Below are 17,334 nucleotides of genomic sequence, written 5' to 3' on the forward strand. Positions count from 1 at the left end.
ACGTTAAACCAATTTCACTTCGAAAACTTTAGAAAAACCCAACCCTTGATTTATGTACATTTGTTTAGTGGCAGAAAAATTGTTAAGAAATATTGTTTTTAAACAAAATCACTGGTCTCACAACTACTGATACGCCTTACAATCCTGTAAAGCAAATTTAACTGCGGTAATTTTTTTAAGTTCTTGCTTTTCTGCTTTAAGTAGATTCAAGTTTTTAGAAACTTGGAATTACTAATCCATTACTCTTTTTTAGACAATTATAAGATAAGGACCATTATCATTACCTCGCTGGCCACTAGGCTGGACAACGGCCCAATTAATCTTGCTGCCGCATAAAGTGAGCAGGATGGTAAAGAAGGAGAAAAATCTCCAATGGGAGAGAACTGGAGTAAATTGTGTCATCCTGGGATCATTAACTCCCCATAACGACTATTACAGAATATCTACTTGCCAACTGGTTGTTTTAGTAGTAATGAGAGACAAAAGCCTCTTTTGTCCTACCATTACAAACTCTAATGGGACCTTAACGGAAACGGAAAAATGGAAAAATGGAAAATGAGCTTTTCATCTGTAAACACTCAGGATGGGTTTGGCTTGAAACATCCAGTGGGATGAAAATGTAGGAGAAACACTTCATGGCGACCTTTAGGTACGGTGGAGGACCTGTGATGATGTGGGCCTTTTGTTCTCTCCACAACATCCTGGGAATCTTGCTAAATGGCAGGGCAAAAAAAATCTTTGAAATACAAAAACAATCTGGTGTGCTATATATAATTTTTCCTCACAATATAAAATGAGTCAAATTAAGGATTGAATAACTTTTAGATTCTGTTGCTGTAATAAAAGATGAATTTAGTTTAGGGGATTTTACACATCTTTATCAGAGGTGGGCCATAAATGCGGCTCAGTAGGAAAGTGTGTCACGGTCAATAATTCAAGGGGTACATTCATATTTGCATTTAGAGTCAAAGTCAGGCTCCCCGAGTCAAAGTGATGCCTTTAACAGGAGGTGGTAGAAAACGTCTTTGAGCGTGCCTTGACGAGCATCTTCAGCCGAGGAAGATCTTCCAGTTCTTCTGGGTTCTCTCCTGGTAATCATAGTTAAGACTTGAGAGTATCCAGAGCCACGGCGATAATCCTCGGCACGCTGCGGTTGAACGATTCATTCTCAAGACCCACGTGACAGTAGAAGGTCGAGGGTCTCCCTGCCACCACAGCTCTGATCCGCGCCTGGTAAAGCCCCTGATCGTTCTTGGAGGTCAGATCAACTAAGACCTAAGAAGCGACAAAGAGAAGTAAGTGAAAGTTATCTCACAATGGAAACCAAGTTAGCTCTAGAAGCCTAGCCTTTGACACTCATTTACCTCTTGGAAGTTCATCCGCAGGTTGTCCCGCGGTATGTTTAGGATCCAGCTGTAAGACTCGCGGATCTGGCTGACTTGTTGTGAAGACTCTCTCAGGCCAGGACAAACTACAGGGAAACAAAGCGGCATGTCAGTTTGATCCATCCGCAGCTTTACTGGTGAGCAACATCTTTAGAAAGCCACAAATGTTTGACAAGTACTTTTTGCACTGTTGCCAGGGATCTGCCTCTTTTGGAGAACGCTCCTGGGTCTTCTCAGAAGAAGGAATGACTTTCCGTCACGTTTCGGATCAGAGGTTTCTGCGTGCGGACTCTCATCAACCTTCGGGAGCGCCGATGTCAACGGATCCAGAAGCGGCACTGCCGAAGCTTTTAATCCTTCTCCGTCTCTATTGCCATCAAATGTGAAATCCCCTGATGTGGCGCTCCACTCAGGAGAAACGTCCCCATTGAAGGAAGCTTCACTTTGTGACGCGCCATCATCCACAGTCTCATCCTGCGTTCTGATTCTTCTAAGTTCATCTAGCAAGACTGACAGGAGGGACCAGGGCTCCTGGGATTTCTGGGACGAGGACGATGGAGCGGCGTGGCCCGATGTTCCGGTCGCAGAAGGACCGTCAGGAGAGCGCTCTTCAAGGTGGGCTGCCTCCAGGTGCAGATGAGGAGGAGCTGCTCTGGAGCCCAGTTTGGAGAAAAGATCTGAAATAACAGACTGATATTGTCCAGCCAGTTGTTGCACCAAAGGATCCTGTGTCTGTAAAGAATTAGAAACATAAATGGACGTTGAGAAGAGGGTAAAGTAATCACATGAATATTCATAATAAGTCATCTAAGGCCTCATCATACTTGAAGATAACATGGATGTAATGATCACATGTTTGAAACAGCTCCAGATAGAAGATAATATTTTTTTTCGTTGTGTCTAAAAAGTCGGCCTTGCTACAGTGCAAGAAATGTGATAGTAAAAACAGTCAGGATCATTTTTATCATGTGTCTACTGATATGATGTATATATTTTATTGTCCCTTGTCCACTTTTTGATTGGTTGATCAGCACCTTGTGACAACTCCTTCCTGTCGGAGTTTTGTCCCAGTCAAGAGAACAGAACCAGGGGACCCGTCTGGGATCTGGTGTTGAGATAGATGTTTTTCTTGTGTGAAGTTTTTGTGAGTTTTAGCTTTTCTTACGCACCTCTGACATTGATTAATGAATGTCTCTTTTTCGCCTGTTCCTGAACCTAAAGTGAGGAGAGTCACCGATGGCACAACTACAGAGCAGAAGTGCAACTGGTCCCATGGTGGGCCGCTCTCTTTTACTTTTCTGATGTGGAAAGCTAATGGGACAAAAGTGATTAAAAAACTTTGATCTCCTCCTTTATTAACCTCTCCCTGATAAATCCACATTAAGTATTAAAAATAGAAAACTAGGCCACATTAATCTTTATTTAAACTCCTGAGGGGCTGGTAGAGTTTTGCAAAAAAAATTTTTTTTGTTATTTCTTTTCTTATTTACAAAACTACCCCTCAGCTGTAGAGGGAGTTCATGTGGTGGTTAGCATTTGAATCTTTGCTTTATTTCCGTTTGCATATTTATTTTAAAAATAATTGAATCATTAGACAATACTTGTTAAGTTTATTATTGTTCAAAATAATTTGTGATTATTTTGATTACCAGTTCTTGGTGTTTTTTTTCTTACAGTCCTTAAGGAAGTTGATGATGGAAGTTGATTGATGGCAAACAAATTTTGATCTATGAAATATACTCATACTCTCCTGCTTGTTGACACACACAAAAAATCTATTAGACATATTTTTTTTAGATTTCTGGACTGAAATGAAACAGATTAATTTATGTATCGAGATGTGACATGCTGATGGATGCTAAGTGTCTTTTTTACTTCTATCCATATTCAACCCAACCCCATATTTTCAACCCAATAACCTGTCTTCATGGCTCTTTAAAGTACTTGTGAAATGTTTTATTTTTGAAGAAAATATTGATGTTAAACAAAAACGAAAAAAGAAAAACCAAAACTCTACAACAGTACTACCCCAGTCGTATATTTAAAAAAAAACCTTACCTGTAGAAAAAGCTTTTCCTCATTACTTTTTGTTATGGAGGACATGTCTGTAACTCCGGTCTGGTGTTGTCTATCCATATCGTCGGCCATGTTTCTCAGGTATTCCTCCCATTCAGCCACTGAAGGGCCGACATATCTAAATAAAGCTGGTGGAGCATGAGGCAGATCCTGCGCTGCTCGTTTCACAGCTCCACCTAGCTGTTCTGCAAATAATGAAATATGAGTTACAAACCAAACATGACGTAACGCATATTCAGTATCATATAGCGGCAAAATAGATGCGTGAGCGTCTATATTCTTGTGGAAACATGCAACGGCGCAGGAACATGATCACATGTGTACCTTTAATCTGAGTGAGGCTGTAGCTCAGACCGAGGTCTCTCCTCTCTCTGTTGTGGGTAAACGCTGCGCTGTAGATGTGCTCCACAAGCTGAGGAAGCGTCTGGGTGAAGAAGGTCAAGTCCATTTTGTCTCTGATGTAGTCTTCGGCCCTCTGGAGCAAGTCCAGCAGGGTTTCGAGGAATGAGCGTAACTCTACAAGACAGAAAGGGGAAAAAACGTTTCAGCAACTTTAAACTAACGGGGATGCATCATGTCAACTTTGGCTTTTGAATGGAGGGACCTACGGCATTTCTTGAAGCGGGTGAGGCATTTGTCCTCAGCCATACGACTGCAAGCGCTGGCAGACTGACCAGGAGGACAGGTCAGGGTGTAGAAGTGGCAGAGAGAGTTAAACTCGGACCTCTGCTCCACTTCAGTCATGTCTGTGGTTTTCAGGAGTTCTGGACATGTTGGTTCCCTGCTTCCTAGTGATCCTGAAAAGATCAGATACGTTTATCGTCAGGACATCAGACAACCTGGTAAATTCCTTTTTCAGATGATATTAAGAGAGAAAAGATGGTGGTGTGTTATAGCTGCTTGAAACTCACTCTGTATCTCAGCCTGAATCCAGTCAGAGAAAGCAGACACCCGTGTATACACTCCAGGTTTGCCTTTTTCTCCACAGCCATCCCCCCAGGAGGTGATACCGAAGAGCTGGAAGCGACCTGAAATTTGATCCTGGTAGATCAGGGGGCCCCCAGAGTCTCCCTACAGATGGCAAGAAAGAAAGATGTTTAAATATAAAAAAGTTTTCAATACGCTTAAAAGGAGACATATCAGGCTTGTCAATTCTTCCTTTTCAGATTGAATTCATTCAGTTGTGGTCTATGTAAAGTGGAACTGCATTTACCCCCACCTTCACCCTTTTTACCTCTGTCGTGAGGTGCTGTCCCTTTAAATCTAAAGCCCCCCCCCCTTTCCGTGTTGCAGAGCGTTTCTCTCCACCCCAATCGGCCATTTTTATAGTACAACCAAACTTATCCACCTGTTGCTTTGGCATCCTTCCACTTGAACTACAAAATTGTTCAGAGAAATATAACTAGCGGATTTGTGAGACTGGTTAGCTGGATGTCCATGGCCTTGCTTAGCAGCTCTGCAACAAATGCTGTGACGTAACTGCTCGATAAAGACGATAGAGGATAGAGAAAACTGAAAAGCTTGTAAAATATGACCCAAACCCAACATAAAGATATATATGCAGCTCCTGGAGGGACTACATTAAATTTTCTGTTCTACTAGAGCACACATGTCAAACTCAAGGCCCGTGGGCCGAATCTGGCCCATCAAGGCAATTTATCCAGCCCTCAAGAGCCAAAAAAAGGCTTATCATGTCATAAAGTAGGGGTATATATCTTTTTAAACTGTATAAAGTGGCAAAAACTGTGCCTCTTGAAGTAAATATTTATTTTTTAACTGTGTAGTTTTCCCACAATTCATTTAAACCACCCAGAAATTTCCAAAAAGAGAAAAAGTGATGCAGACTGATGAGAGTTTAAAGTGGTACTCACCCCAACATCAACTTCTTTTTGCAGATAAACAGTATAAACGGAGCCTAAGCGTGCATTTATGTTAATGTGCATTGCTTTATATTTCTATGTGAACTGAAATGAAATTACAAAATCAAAAGTATCATTATTACTCGTGCAACCAGCCCTTTTAATGACTTCATGATGTCAAATTGGCCAAATTTAGAAATGAGTTTGACACCCCTGTACTAGAGACTCCAAGTACACAACAAAATATATCTAAGGGCTAAAAACTTTAAGATTTGCACAGTGCATCCATAGCCTATGAATTCAACCTCTTCTGAAAGTGTGTATTTATAGCATGAGAGAAATCACACGGAAGGACATCACAGGATAAAATAAGTTGCTACTCTACCCACCTGACAGGAGTCTATGCCTCCAGACAGATAGCCGGCGCACAGCATGGTGTTGGTGACCAGCTCTTTGCCGAGGGCGCTCTTACAGGTGCTCTGAGGCAGCAGGGGAACCTTGGCCTCCATCACTATGTCGGCCGAAGGCCCATCTACAATTAATTCAAACATGTTTGTGATCAAATGTCATTTAAAGTAAGGAAGAATTTAAATTTTAACCCTGCCAATGTCAATTTAATACAAAGTATAAGAAAATCTGATCTACCCTTAAAAAAGTCTAAAACGACAAAGTTTACCAACAGTATAATGAGATGGATAGCAGACTTAACATTTTTAAGATTCTATTTTCCAAATCCTCTAAAAACTGGACAAACAAAAGCGCGACATTATACCCTCACCTTCATAGAGGGACCCCCAGCCCGCCACCAGACACGGGCTGCCTGTGGGGGGGTCCACACCAGAAGGAAGACACACTGGGGTCACATGTTCAGACAGGACCACCGGGGATGTCAGCTCCACCAGGGCTATGTCATTGTTAAACGTCTTTGGGTTGAACTGCAGGAAATCGTGATAATTTGGCTTATTAGAGCGTTCTGTTGACTAGTTTTATTGTTCACTATAATTTAATGACTATCATTTCTTTGTACCTTAGGATGGGCGATGATACGGTTGACTTTAAGAACCTGTTCATCAGGGTCTTTCTTGGTGATGTCAAACTCGCCCACCACAGCGCTCCAGTAGCTTTCACTGCGGCTGCTAAAGAGAAAAGATGGAAGGACATGAAGATTTAGTTGTAAAGCACAGTCAATACACTTTCAAAGTGTTTTATAGGGGGGAAAGCAACAAAGTTGAAGAGAATCACACTAGAGAGAGTAAAGTATATAGTCAAACTTAAGCATCATGTAAAAAGAAACATAAAAAGCTCAACTAACCCATGATAAAAATAATGAACTGATAAAATTATATTTTACTCTTAAGGCCAAAACTGGACAAAAATATATATGCTGTCTGAATTTAAAGAAGCCAACAGTTTCTGCACATTTCAGATTTTAGTTCTGGCCCTAGGAGCACTGAGTGAGATGGTGTCTGATGACCTGAGAATCTACATGGTGCATGGCATATAATTCAGACATTTATTAGGTCCAGGACTATTTGGTGCTCTATAGACCAGTAAGAAGATGTACAGAATTTGCCTTTAAAAGCAGGGAGTCAGTGCAGTGGTGTGATGTGATCCATTTTGCCAGTGTTGGTTGGTACTCTAGCAGCAGCATATTGGATGAGCTAAAGCTTCCTAATTAGTTTTTAACAGAGACCAGTATAGACACTGGAAAAAGGCAGTCTTAATGTGTCATTTATTCTGAGAATGTTTTCCCCCCAATGGTGGTAGGCTGATCTAAAAATAAACTTAAGCGCTTTTTGAAATTTAGGTCAGAGTCCATAACAACAACAAGGTTTCTTGTATGATCCTTTGCCTTTAGCTGTAGCAAGGCTCACTGAGCGCTCATATCTACCATTGTTTTTTTTTTTTTTTTTTTTTTTTACCAAAAACAGCCCTGTTTGTCCTTTCTAGATGGTGTTCTGATAGAAGTGTTGGTTCTCAGTCATACAGGTCATGATCAATGACCTGGATGACCTGGTTTTACTTTTTAAACCTTTTTTTTTTTGGATAGTTCTGATCAATCTTTGAGTTTGATTGTCTTGTCTTTGTTTTTGTTTTAAATAGACCAAAAGTCCGGAAATATAGTTGAAATTAAAAAATATATGTCAGGGAAATACCAATATAAGCTGGAGATAGGCACCAGCACCCCTCACGACCCCAATAGGGATAGACGTGATAGAAAATGGATGGATGGAAATACCAAAATAAAAAATGTCATTCACTAGTCGTGTGGTGACAGAAATATAAAGTAATGTGTCGTCAACAAATGCATGATAAGAGATGTTGTAGTACCTCATTATGTGAGCTGGAAGAGATTATAAAACTTAGCTAAATATGATAAAATATAGTATATAACATTTCATAAAAATGCACCTAAGAATATAGCATATCAAATTTCAGATTTACAATTTGTATGATGTGTGCCAAATGACACAAGGTAGTATCGGTTTAACAAAGCGGATCTGAACCAATTCAACGCACTACCAGAAAACCCTGTTCCTCTTTTCTTGTTTCTCAGTCAGTATCTTATGATCAACTGCTTCAATAGCAGCGCAGTAAACAGACGCAAAGCTAAGTGCGACAGGTTGAAAAAGAAAAGAATCACTATAAAACATTCCATCCCGGTCGGCGTCACCGGAGCACTTACCCGGCGAAACAATGTGCTGCAGTGACCACCCAGGAGCTGTCCACCAAGACCCCTCCACACATCAGTTCACCGTTTAGCTGCAGGTTCACCAGCCAGGGCCAGCTGCCCAGAGGCGCAGCGGAGCCACCCACAATCCTGGAGCGTGGCTGTGTGACGTTCTGCACTCTGGAGGACCTCTGACCACAAACTGCTGCTAAGACAGACACCAACAGATGCTTAAATACGAACCAGGACTATAGGAAATGGGGGGGAATATGGGAAAACGTACCTTTTGCATGTGACTGCATATCAGGCTCCAGGTTCTGCATGGTGTTGAGCAGGCTGCACTGGAGGACGCGGGCGCTGCAGCTCTCCCCCATGATCCTGATGCAGCTCTCGGTGTTCAGCTCGCCGGGGAGACAGCGGTGCCGGTAGTACCCACAGGCCTGACTCAGAGCCCAGCTCCGCTCGGCCTCGCTTTGAAGCTTCTGGGCCTTACTGATGACATCACAGCTGGGCTCCGACAAGGCGTCAGAAGGCGATGCTGGTGAACGATGGAAGCAGAGACAACTTGGTGTCAAGAACATGCCGGTGAGGACTCGACAACGTTGGCTGATCATAGGTGGACAACCGAGCTCACAGCAGGATCCTGACAGCTGTCCACAGTCCTGAAACAGGCAGGGAGCACAACCTCGACAGCCGGCCTCCGCCCGACTTCTTTCTGACGATGCGCGCTGGAGGGCAGACAGGGCGCTCGCCATGGCCGCCTCCAGGACAACTGTGCCCCGATCAGACAGAGCTGCGGGACAGCGCAGGAAATAAAAGGCATTAATCAGATTTTAAGCATCCATCTGTTAGTACTAAGAGGATGCAAAAATGACAAACTGTGTTCCAAGTAGATTAATGTTCCTGCTCAACAAGCATGCAGAATATTTTGTTTTAAATGATCGTGTCTCCGTAACAGTTCAGGTTGCAGTCCATGCGGCTCTTTGAGCTCACAGCAGGCCTTTGAGGGAAGCTAGCTCGTGCTCAGCCCGCCAGTGAGGCTTCTCGTACAACCTTCAATCACGCTGCCGACCCCTCAGTGCCCCCCCCCCCCCCCCCCTCCCTCCTGCTCCGCACCACATCACAGGAAAGGACAACTAACAACAACAATGCTTACTGGAGACTTAATTAGAAGGCCAGGACTTAGCGGCCAGAGGCAGAAGGGGTTTTAGGATGGGCCTCGAGGGGACCGGCAGGCGTGAGGCCAGCAAGGGCCCGCAGACTTGGTGCATCTCTGCAGTCATGTTTGACGGCTCAGCTGTATCTGTGCAGAAGTTTGAGGGTGGGCTTTGACAAGTTCATCTGACTTTAAGAAGAATGAGGTAACTGTGCTGCCCCCCGCTAACACCTGTTGCTGCACACTGCTGGCCGGCTAGCTGAAAGACGGCTGTCACATGTTTACCAACAGGGACATATTCAGCTTTCTGAAAATATTTCTGGTTGTAGAAAGCATATTCACAATAAATGTCAAAAATGTACTACAGAATAACCACAACAATCAGTACGGTATATTATTTCAAACACAGCAGGGAAACGGGTGGATTCTCGGTTTGGACCAACATAGATGAGTTCAGCTTACACCATTTTTGCTCAAGGTTATCATACCGTTAGAGTCACACACCCACAGTTTAGCTGTATCACTAATCCTGTGCATGAAACAGAAATCAAACACCTATGAATACACCCCTCACAAGTCTTTGACTGAATGGACACAGAGCCCAAAAACCAAGGTGAGAGCACTGACGATCTCCGTTTCTTTAGCATTTGCATGTGTCCAAGGAGACATGTGACTCTATTTTAAGACAAGCCGCGCCACACAGCAATAATATTACTACGACAGTCACAGCTAAGATACAACCAACCCAGTCCTAGTTTGAATAAAATCTCCTCTCAAGTTGAGCTAACAATCAGAATTTCCACCGCTAATTCTAGCATTTGTGACTTTGCAAAGTAAACGTCATGATGAACAGCTTTAGGAAGTTAAGAAAAGATACCTCTGAGAGCGCTCTGGGGCATCCTGTGGACTTCTCTACCTGCCGGGGCTCCGTGCAAACAGTCCGGCCCCGTGAGCAGCAGTGAGAAGAACAGTAGCAACATAGTGCTGGAGCATCAGACCCCCACCGTGACGGCAGGCGAACAGGCGGGATAGCGGCGGTGTGAATAAAGAGGATGCAGAGGTGATGGAGACTAGGCCGGTCTGCAGAGTTTCCACGTCCTTATTGTCTGTGGGCTCTGTCTCCCTCCTCCTGACTCTCTGGGCTCTCTCCCACACTGTGATGCAGGGCATCTGTCTGTAAGGTACTCTGAGGAACAATAGGCGCCTGAAGTGGACCCTGGAATATATATAGAGTCCCAGAGGGAAGACCAGAAAGAGAGAGAGGGGGGGGATAGGGAAGGGAGGGAGAGATGCTCCCATGGCCAATACACAAACAGATGAATTCATTAAGACTATGACAGCAAATCGGGTGCAACTTGCCAAGGCTGACCATCACAAAGAGGTTTGGTTTTATGAAAGGAGACAGAGGGAGGGAGATGCAGAGACGCAGAAGGGGGTGGGGGGGGTAGAGCCGAGCGATTGGCTGGGCGGAAGGGAACGGGGAGTCGTTTGAAATAATTAGTGTGAGAGAAAGCGGGAGAAAGTTTTTGTAGAAAAAGGACGTGCGCCGATGGGACACGGAGGAACGTGCGGTTTTTTACGAGAAATCTAAAGCGAAGATTGCTGCCGAGACTCCCAGTGGGCTGGAAGCACAGCAACGCTGAGTGTTCGAGGGAGAGGGAAGTGTCTGCCATTCGTGTCCCTCAAAGAGGGCATTGTCTCCGGCGTCCCTCTGAGGATACCCACATCAAAGCCGGGCGCCGGGCATCACTTGGCTGCCGCATCCATTGATCACTTACAGTCTTTTGTCTCTCCCATTAAAATATTGTCAGTTCACATCACTTTTGTCTTTCTCTGCTGAACTCTGCCTTTGTTACATAAAGGTACTGTAATGCACTGCTTCTGAACATGAAGGATGTTCAGGAAAAATAATTTAGCAAGAAAAGCATGGACTTAGTTTTAGTGTCTACTTTGGTATTTTGTCCTAAGATGTAAACAATATTAGACTTATTACCCGGTGACTGTTTGGTCCAAATTCAGTTTGTAATTCCTTAAATTTGACGCATCTAAACTGCCTCAGAGTTTAAACTTTGCAGTATCTGCAGCAGTGGCTCATTTTGGGGCAAATATTTTATTTAGAAATATTTGCAAACTGAGGGACTATCAACTCCCAACTACAGCTTGCAACTAAGCTCTGCAGATGATTCTTTCTAGTTTATAAAAAGATTTAGCCCTTCGTGTATTAATTGGTTTTAAGTTTTATATTGTTTAAAAATATTTAATGTATTTCTAATTCTAAATTACACCAGCTTAGCTTGTTGTTCTTAAAATAAGATTTTTACCCCCACTTTTATTGAAATTGGTACAATGAAGGTTATATAAACATACATAAAATGAATGACTAAAATGAAATTGCAGTAAGAGTTAGCTCTGACTACCATAATAATATTCTCTATATTTGTTTGGCAATTTAAACTTGGTGAAATATTAGTTAAACTGTTGAGAAAAAGAGATTTGTTCGCTTGCAGGCTGCAGACGGAGTTGCTCACAGTCAGGATGAGGAAGAGTGCCAGTAATATGGAGGAGGAAGAGCTCGACAGGGAGTTTAAAAAAATCTGTTCTGTGGACTCCTCTGAAGCCTCTGGAGAAGATTAAACAAAGAATGAGACTTCATACAATAAAGAGCATCCTTGAGCATCCTCTTAACAAGACTTTGATACAACAACAGCGTCTCCAGTCAGAGGCCTCTGCAGAACCACTGGAAAATGGACCTCTACAGGAGAACCTTCTTGCCCCTAAGCTAAAAATAAAAATCTATAGACGTTCAAACAGCATTTACTTTCCCTTTTGGATTGATATGATATTTTTAATCAACCTGAATACAGATTCGATATTTTAGCTAACCGGATGTTTAAAACAACAGCAACTGGATCCAGTATAACTGATGACTAGGGACAAAAGTTGGGTCTGCACTTTCACAGCAACATACAGCTTTTTTTTTAGTGTTGGACTTGTCTGTTGTTTTGGCTGATTGTTTCATAAGTTTAAAGAAGAATAAAGGCTGCAGACTGTGAAATTTAAAAGTTAAAAGTGAAATTTATAGCTTTACTTCTGTTTTGTGGCTATGCCCCCACCCCCCCATCCCCCCCAAACCCCGGCAAAGAAAAAAGGCATGACGGCTGCGAGATCTGAGAAATCAGGCAGAGTGGAGCGGGAACGGCATGGGCCGACCGGGCGGCTCTCTTTCATTTTTTCCTTCTCTCCACTCATTTGCCTTTGATGTCCTTTGATTAATTTGCCTTCTGCTCACTCTTTCTTCTTTTATCCACCAGGCATGAACAACTTCCTTTAGTCCACTGCCAGCCTGCCTCAGTGTCTACATCTATGACATTCTACCTTCATCTTTTGACTTCATTACCAGGCATACACACACGCCTGTATAGGTCCATTCTTGATAGTCAACTGAACCACGTTTGTAGTTCACAACCCATCGCTTTAGAAAAGGTTCTTTATATGAGGAAAAATGTAGACAACTACAATCTCTGTTAACCATATTAATCAGCCAAGGGGCAGTATATGTATTGTTTATGTTAAGACAACTAATTAAAACAGATTTTTTTTTTTTTACAACACAAGTCTTCCTTTGATACCTTTGATCGCAGTTATTTTAGACAGAGGCTGCCAAAAAAAAACTATTTAACTTTTCTGTCAATTCATATTCATTGACAAACTCTTCTGTTTATGCTATTATTTATTATATATTTCTAATATATTGGAAAATATTCCAATATATCAACTAGTTTTGAAGATTTACTGAAGGCTCGACTCCTCTAATTTTCTAAGTGGAGGTTTTACTTATTTTATGATCTACACGTAAAAATGCACTCCACTAGACGTCCCAACTCTAATGCATGTCCAACCTGCCCAATTCTGAAATCGGACCACTGTTAGAGGTAATTTTTATTGGACGCACAGATGACAGCAGAGCTGATTCAAGATGGCGGCTGATATCAGTAAAGTGTCATGGTGTTTGTTACCAGGATCCTTGTGCGTGCAACAGCTACAGACCGTAGGATGAGGTTTAAATTGTTTATTGGCACAAAACAGAAAGTTTCTTCCAGATTTGGTAGAGGGTGTCAGAACAGCACCGATGAGAAGAGGTAGGTGGTTGGTGAATGCAGGGATTGTTTTCATAAAATGCAGTGTTGTTTGAGAAGAAACTGGAGTTGTCGGATCAGAAGAGGATTCTGTCAGAGACGTGAGTATATTACCCACGGGGACTGAGCTTGGGATGTTGTGGTGTGTGGAATGGAAAATGATGGTGTTGATTTCCTTATTGTAGGGGGAAATGGATAAGACGGTGGACAGGAAGAAGAGTACGGGTGGTCCAAGAAGCAGATCAAGGAGGGAGCGACCTGAGTTTGACAACAAACTCTGGGAAACAAAGACGCTTAGAACTGAACACCAGAGGATGGACTGGAGAGCAGCTTTATTCCTGGAAGGAAGACACAAGAGGCAAGCTAAAGAACATGAAGGTTACAGTGTAACAGAAGAGGTCTTTTTTTTGATTACTACTTAGCAAGTAGAAACAATGTGGCATGTGCCTCAGGGAACCTGCTCCTCTATATGCTCCTCCTGATTGGTCTGAACAAGCCAGAGCTACACGCACACAGCAGCAGGTCCAGGAGGGAAGCCCAGACATTCTTCTCCCCAGCAACATCCTCCTGCTCCTTCTGGCGGATCCCAGCTCGTTCCCTCCAGTGAGTTCTAGGTCTCCTCCCAGTGGGACGGGCCAAGGCGCCATCCTGATCAGATTTCCAAACCACCTTAACGGACTCCTTTTGACACAGCAAAGCTCTACTTTGAGCTCCCCACGGATGGCAGAGTTCCTCATCCAATCTCCAAGGCTGAGGCAGGCCACCCTCTGGAGGAAGCTTAGTTTGGCTGCTTGCATCCAGGATCTTGTTCTTTTGGCGTGTTCACGGATACAAGAAAAAGCTAAATAAATGCTAAATAAACTAACTGAATGCTAAGGTAATAAGTCACAGACCTGAAAACTGACAGAAGGATTGCAACGCTCACTGTTTCAACTCGTCATGGAGGCGCACTAGATGGAGCTGCTTTTATGCCCCACAGCAGCAGTGCTACTGACGTCAGTCTTTCTGGGTGACGTCACAATCTTTTGAGCTAATAGCAAAACTGAATCAAAATGCAATGCAAGACACCCATTAGACACAAGAAGGGCGTCACGCTGACGGTTTTAGACACAAAAGCAGGATTTCAAAGGCGATGCCGCGATTTGTCAAATTAATGACCAGGACATGTAGACTGCACCACAATAATCCATGTTAACAGTTTATCAGCAAGAAAATGGTATGATTTGGGGATGAGTTACCCTTTAAAGTTCACTCAGAAAATTGCTTCTTGTAAATTTGAATAAAGTTCAGTTTTTGAGATGGCTTTTCCTGAAAAGTACTGCTTTCTGACAACAATATCCTGTGTCTGCCGTATCTATTGGGCTAAAAATTGCTGTGGCAAGACAAAATCTGAATAGTGCTGTCAGTAAAGATGGAGGTAGGAAAGGGAACCTGTATGCTTCCTCTTGTAGCTACTTTAAACTCGAGATGTCCCTTACCAGTGCTATGGAGCTATAAAGAAATCCCACAATCCTTTGCATGGCATGCCGTATAAGCACAGACCACCTCGTGGAAAATGTCCGGAGAGAAGGGAGTGCACACTTTATAGTTAATTTTTTCAGAAGGCTTTGACCTGGATTTGACTCACATCATCCATGTGCGTTTCCATCACATAATGACGTCAGAGTTAAAGGCTGTCCAAAATTGCCACAGCAGTCCAAACATTCTTTCCTCCCCACGATAAAGTTAAGAAGTAGCAACTGGGATGTACAACTAGAGGTATTAGGATAGAGGCAAAACTAAACTTCTGGGTCACAATTGAAAATTTCTTGTTTGTCCCAAAAACATCACTGAAAGAACACCACGCCCAGGTGTTGGGAGCATTATGGTCTGGGATTACTTTACAGAGATTTGGCCTTTTTAACCAAGGTGGATTGAATATTCTGAATATTTCCAAACACAGTTACTTTTGAGCCAAAGCTGTCAGGTATCTGCTAGAACGCTCAAGAAGAAGATATATTAATTTTCTTTCTTCATTACAATGCGTCCAAATCTACATCTAAATGAACTGAAGAACGTCATCTTCAGAAGAGGATTACAATTCTCACCTGAAAAGGGCTGCAGACAAGGAATGTCCACACCATCTAACAGATCTGGAGAAATTTGGAAAGGCAGGGTGGACATATTGTCAAGTTTAGAATATTGTCACATTATATCTGGAAACAAATGGGCCTAGCTTTATCATGGTGTTATTTTGTACACTACAAACCCCTGGCATGTTAACAGATGTGTGCACACTTTTGAGACACACTTGCCTTGAAATGTGTTTTTATTTAGCAATAAATTAAAAAACAGTTGTGAAACCAGGGCAAATTGAATAGTCTGCAGTAGCTATGGCTGTGCTTTTTGCTTTCTGGAAGCTGTGATAATGTTCATAGTTGCAGGGAAACCATGAGAAACAGATTTGTTCCATGATGAATAAGTAGATGTGTTTTCTATATGCTGACAGTCATAAAACAAATGACACCAGAGCTACTAAAAAGATTTGGACTATAAGTCTGGTTTACAGCAGATCATGACCAATTGGATGCCTGAACAGGTTACAATACAAAAAATAAATCTGAAAAAGCAATGCTCAGCACAAACTCACTGGCAACAATGAGCACCTTCACAACAATCGTGTTGAATAACACCCGACCATTGTGTTCGGTTATGAAACCATTTCTCCCATTGTCTGAGAGAGAAAACAATTGAAATCTGGGTCAGTGGGGTACGCAAGGGAGAAGAGGTTCCCAACATTTCTGCTCAGGCAGACACTTGAGCTCCCTGACATCCCCGTCTTGGGCCCTTAAACGAGTCACTGTTGTCAACTAGACCCCTCATGACTGCAGCAATCCCAATAACTACCACTGCATATATATATATATATATATATATATTAAATATCACTGGATCGATAACTAGCTTCACATAACGGAGCAGGAACAATGGTTTGATTGGAAAAATGTTGGTCACGAAACCATTTTTTTTATTATTTCTTTGAACTTGAATGTGAAGTCTTTTATTATATTTCAAAGTACCAAATAGAGCATGATACACACTTAACATTTTTGGTTGTTTTTAACTTGTTTAGGAATATCCCTGGGCTGTGTGAACACCGGGAGTATAATTTCTGTCCTGCAGCCAGTAGAGGGCAGATGCATCCAAACCTCTGATCGTACCTGATAAACAGAGGAATGGGATAATCTCTCTAAATGTAGCATTTTGCCAGATTCAAGCTAGGATCTGTGCATTTGTTGGCTCTGTCCATAATTCAGTGAAGTGAACAAAAAGAGGATCATGTTTTTTTATTTTTTTATCTCCTTACCTCCTCTTCTGCTTCTGGAAACCCAGACATCCTTCTCCCCAGAGACATCCTCCAGCTCCTTCTGGGAAACCACAACGTGTTCCCAGGCCAGGCAAGATATATAGTACTTCCAGTGAGTTCTGGACCCCCTCCCAGTGGAACATGCTCAGAAAACCTCCAAGAGGAGGTACCCAGGAGGCACTGATCAGACGTCCAAACCCCTTTGACTGACTCCTTTCACTGCAGAAAAGCAGCGGCTCTACTTTGAGCTCCACCTGGGTAACAGAGCACCTCACCCTGTCTCTGAAGGCTGAACCCTCTGGAGTAAGCTGATTTTGGACGCTTGTATCCGGGTTCTCGTTTTTTTGGTCTTGATCCAGACCTCATGACCATAGGTCAGTGTCGAAGCGCAGATGGGCCGGTAAATCGAGAGCTTTGCTTATCGGTTCAGCTCTTTCTTCACAACAAACCAAAGTAGTACTCGTATTTCTGCAGACAACGTCCCATTCCGTCTGTCCATCTCTCGTTCTATCCTATCATCACTCGGGAACGAGACACCAAGTTATTTAAACTCCTCCGCTTGACGCAGAGACTGACTGGCAGTCTGATTTTTTTTCTGGTCACCTGAAGAATTTAATTTTGTTTGTAACGTTGAAGTTTGTTTCTGTTACACAATTAAACACGCTACAGATAAGGAGCTGCCTGTGGAGTTAAACAAATTCTCAG

At 42.7% G+C, this 17,334-nt stretch overlaps 1 protein-coding gene across 1 annotated transcript; it reads right to left on the minus strand.

Moving 5' to 3' along the window:
- Positions 1 to 558: 558 nt before the first annotated feature.
- On the minus strand, positions 559 to 10,361 carry prss56 (serine protease 56). The gene is made up of 14 exons (XM_036137772.1): positions 10,025 to 10,361; positions 8,626 to 8,784; positions 8,275 to 8,529; positions 8,007 to 8,196; positions 6,348 to 6,456; positions 6,099 to 6,255; positions 5,710 to 5,852; positions 4,373 to 4,532; positions 4,070 to 4,258; positions 3,786 to 3,977; positions 3,444 to 3,646; positions 1,565 to 2,117; positions 1,365 to 1,471; positions 559 to 1,275 (listed from the first exon to the last, which is right to left on the minus strand). The coding sequence occupies exons 1-14, from the start codon at positions 10,125 to 10,127 to the stop codon at positions 1,102 to 1,104; spliced, it is 2,694 nt and encodes an 897-aa protein (XP_035993665.1). The 5' UTR covers positions 10,128 to 10,361; the 3' UTR covers positions 559 to 1,101.
- Positions 10,362 to 17,334: the final 6,973 nt, after the last annotated feature.

Source organism: Fundulus heteroclitus, chromosome 6 (genome assembly GCF_011125445.2).
Source record: "Fundulus heteroclitus isolate FHET01 chromosome 6, MU-UCD_Fhet_4.1, whole genome shotgun sequence".
Classification (NCBI taxonomy): domain Eukaryota; kingdom Metazoa; phylum Chordata; class Actinopteri; order Cyprinodontiformes; family Fundulidae; genus Fundulus; species Fundulus heteroclitus.

Coding starts and splice junctions, on each gene's coding strand:
- prss56 (XM_036137772.1), bottom strand. CDS start 10,127: ATGTTGCTACTGTTCTTCTCACTGCTGCTCACGGGGCCGGACTGTTTG. Junction 8,785..10,024: donor GCCCCAGAGCGCTCTCAGAG/GTATCTTTTCTT, acceptor GCTGTCCCGCAG/CTCTGTCTGATCGGGGCACA. Junction 8,197..8,274: donor TATGCAGTCACATGCAAAAG/GTACGTTTTCCC, acceptor CTGTCTTAGCAG/CAGTTTGTGGTCAGAGGTCC.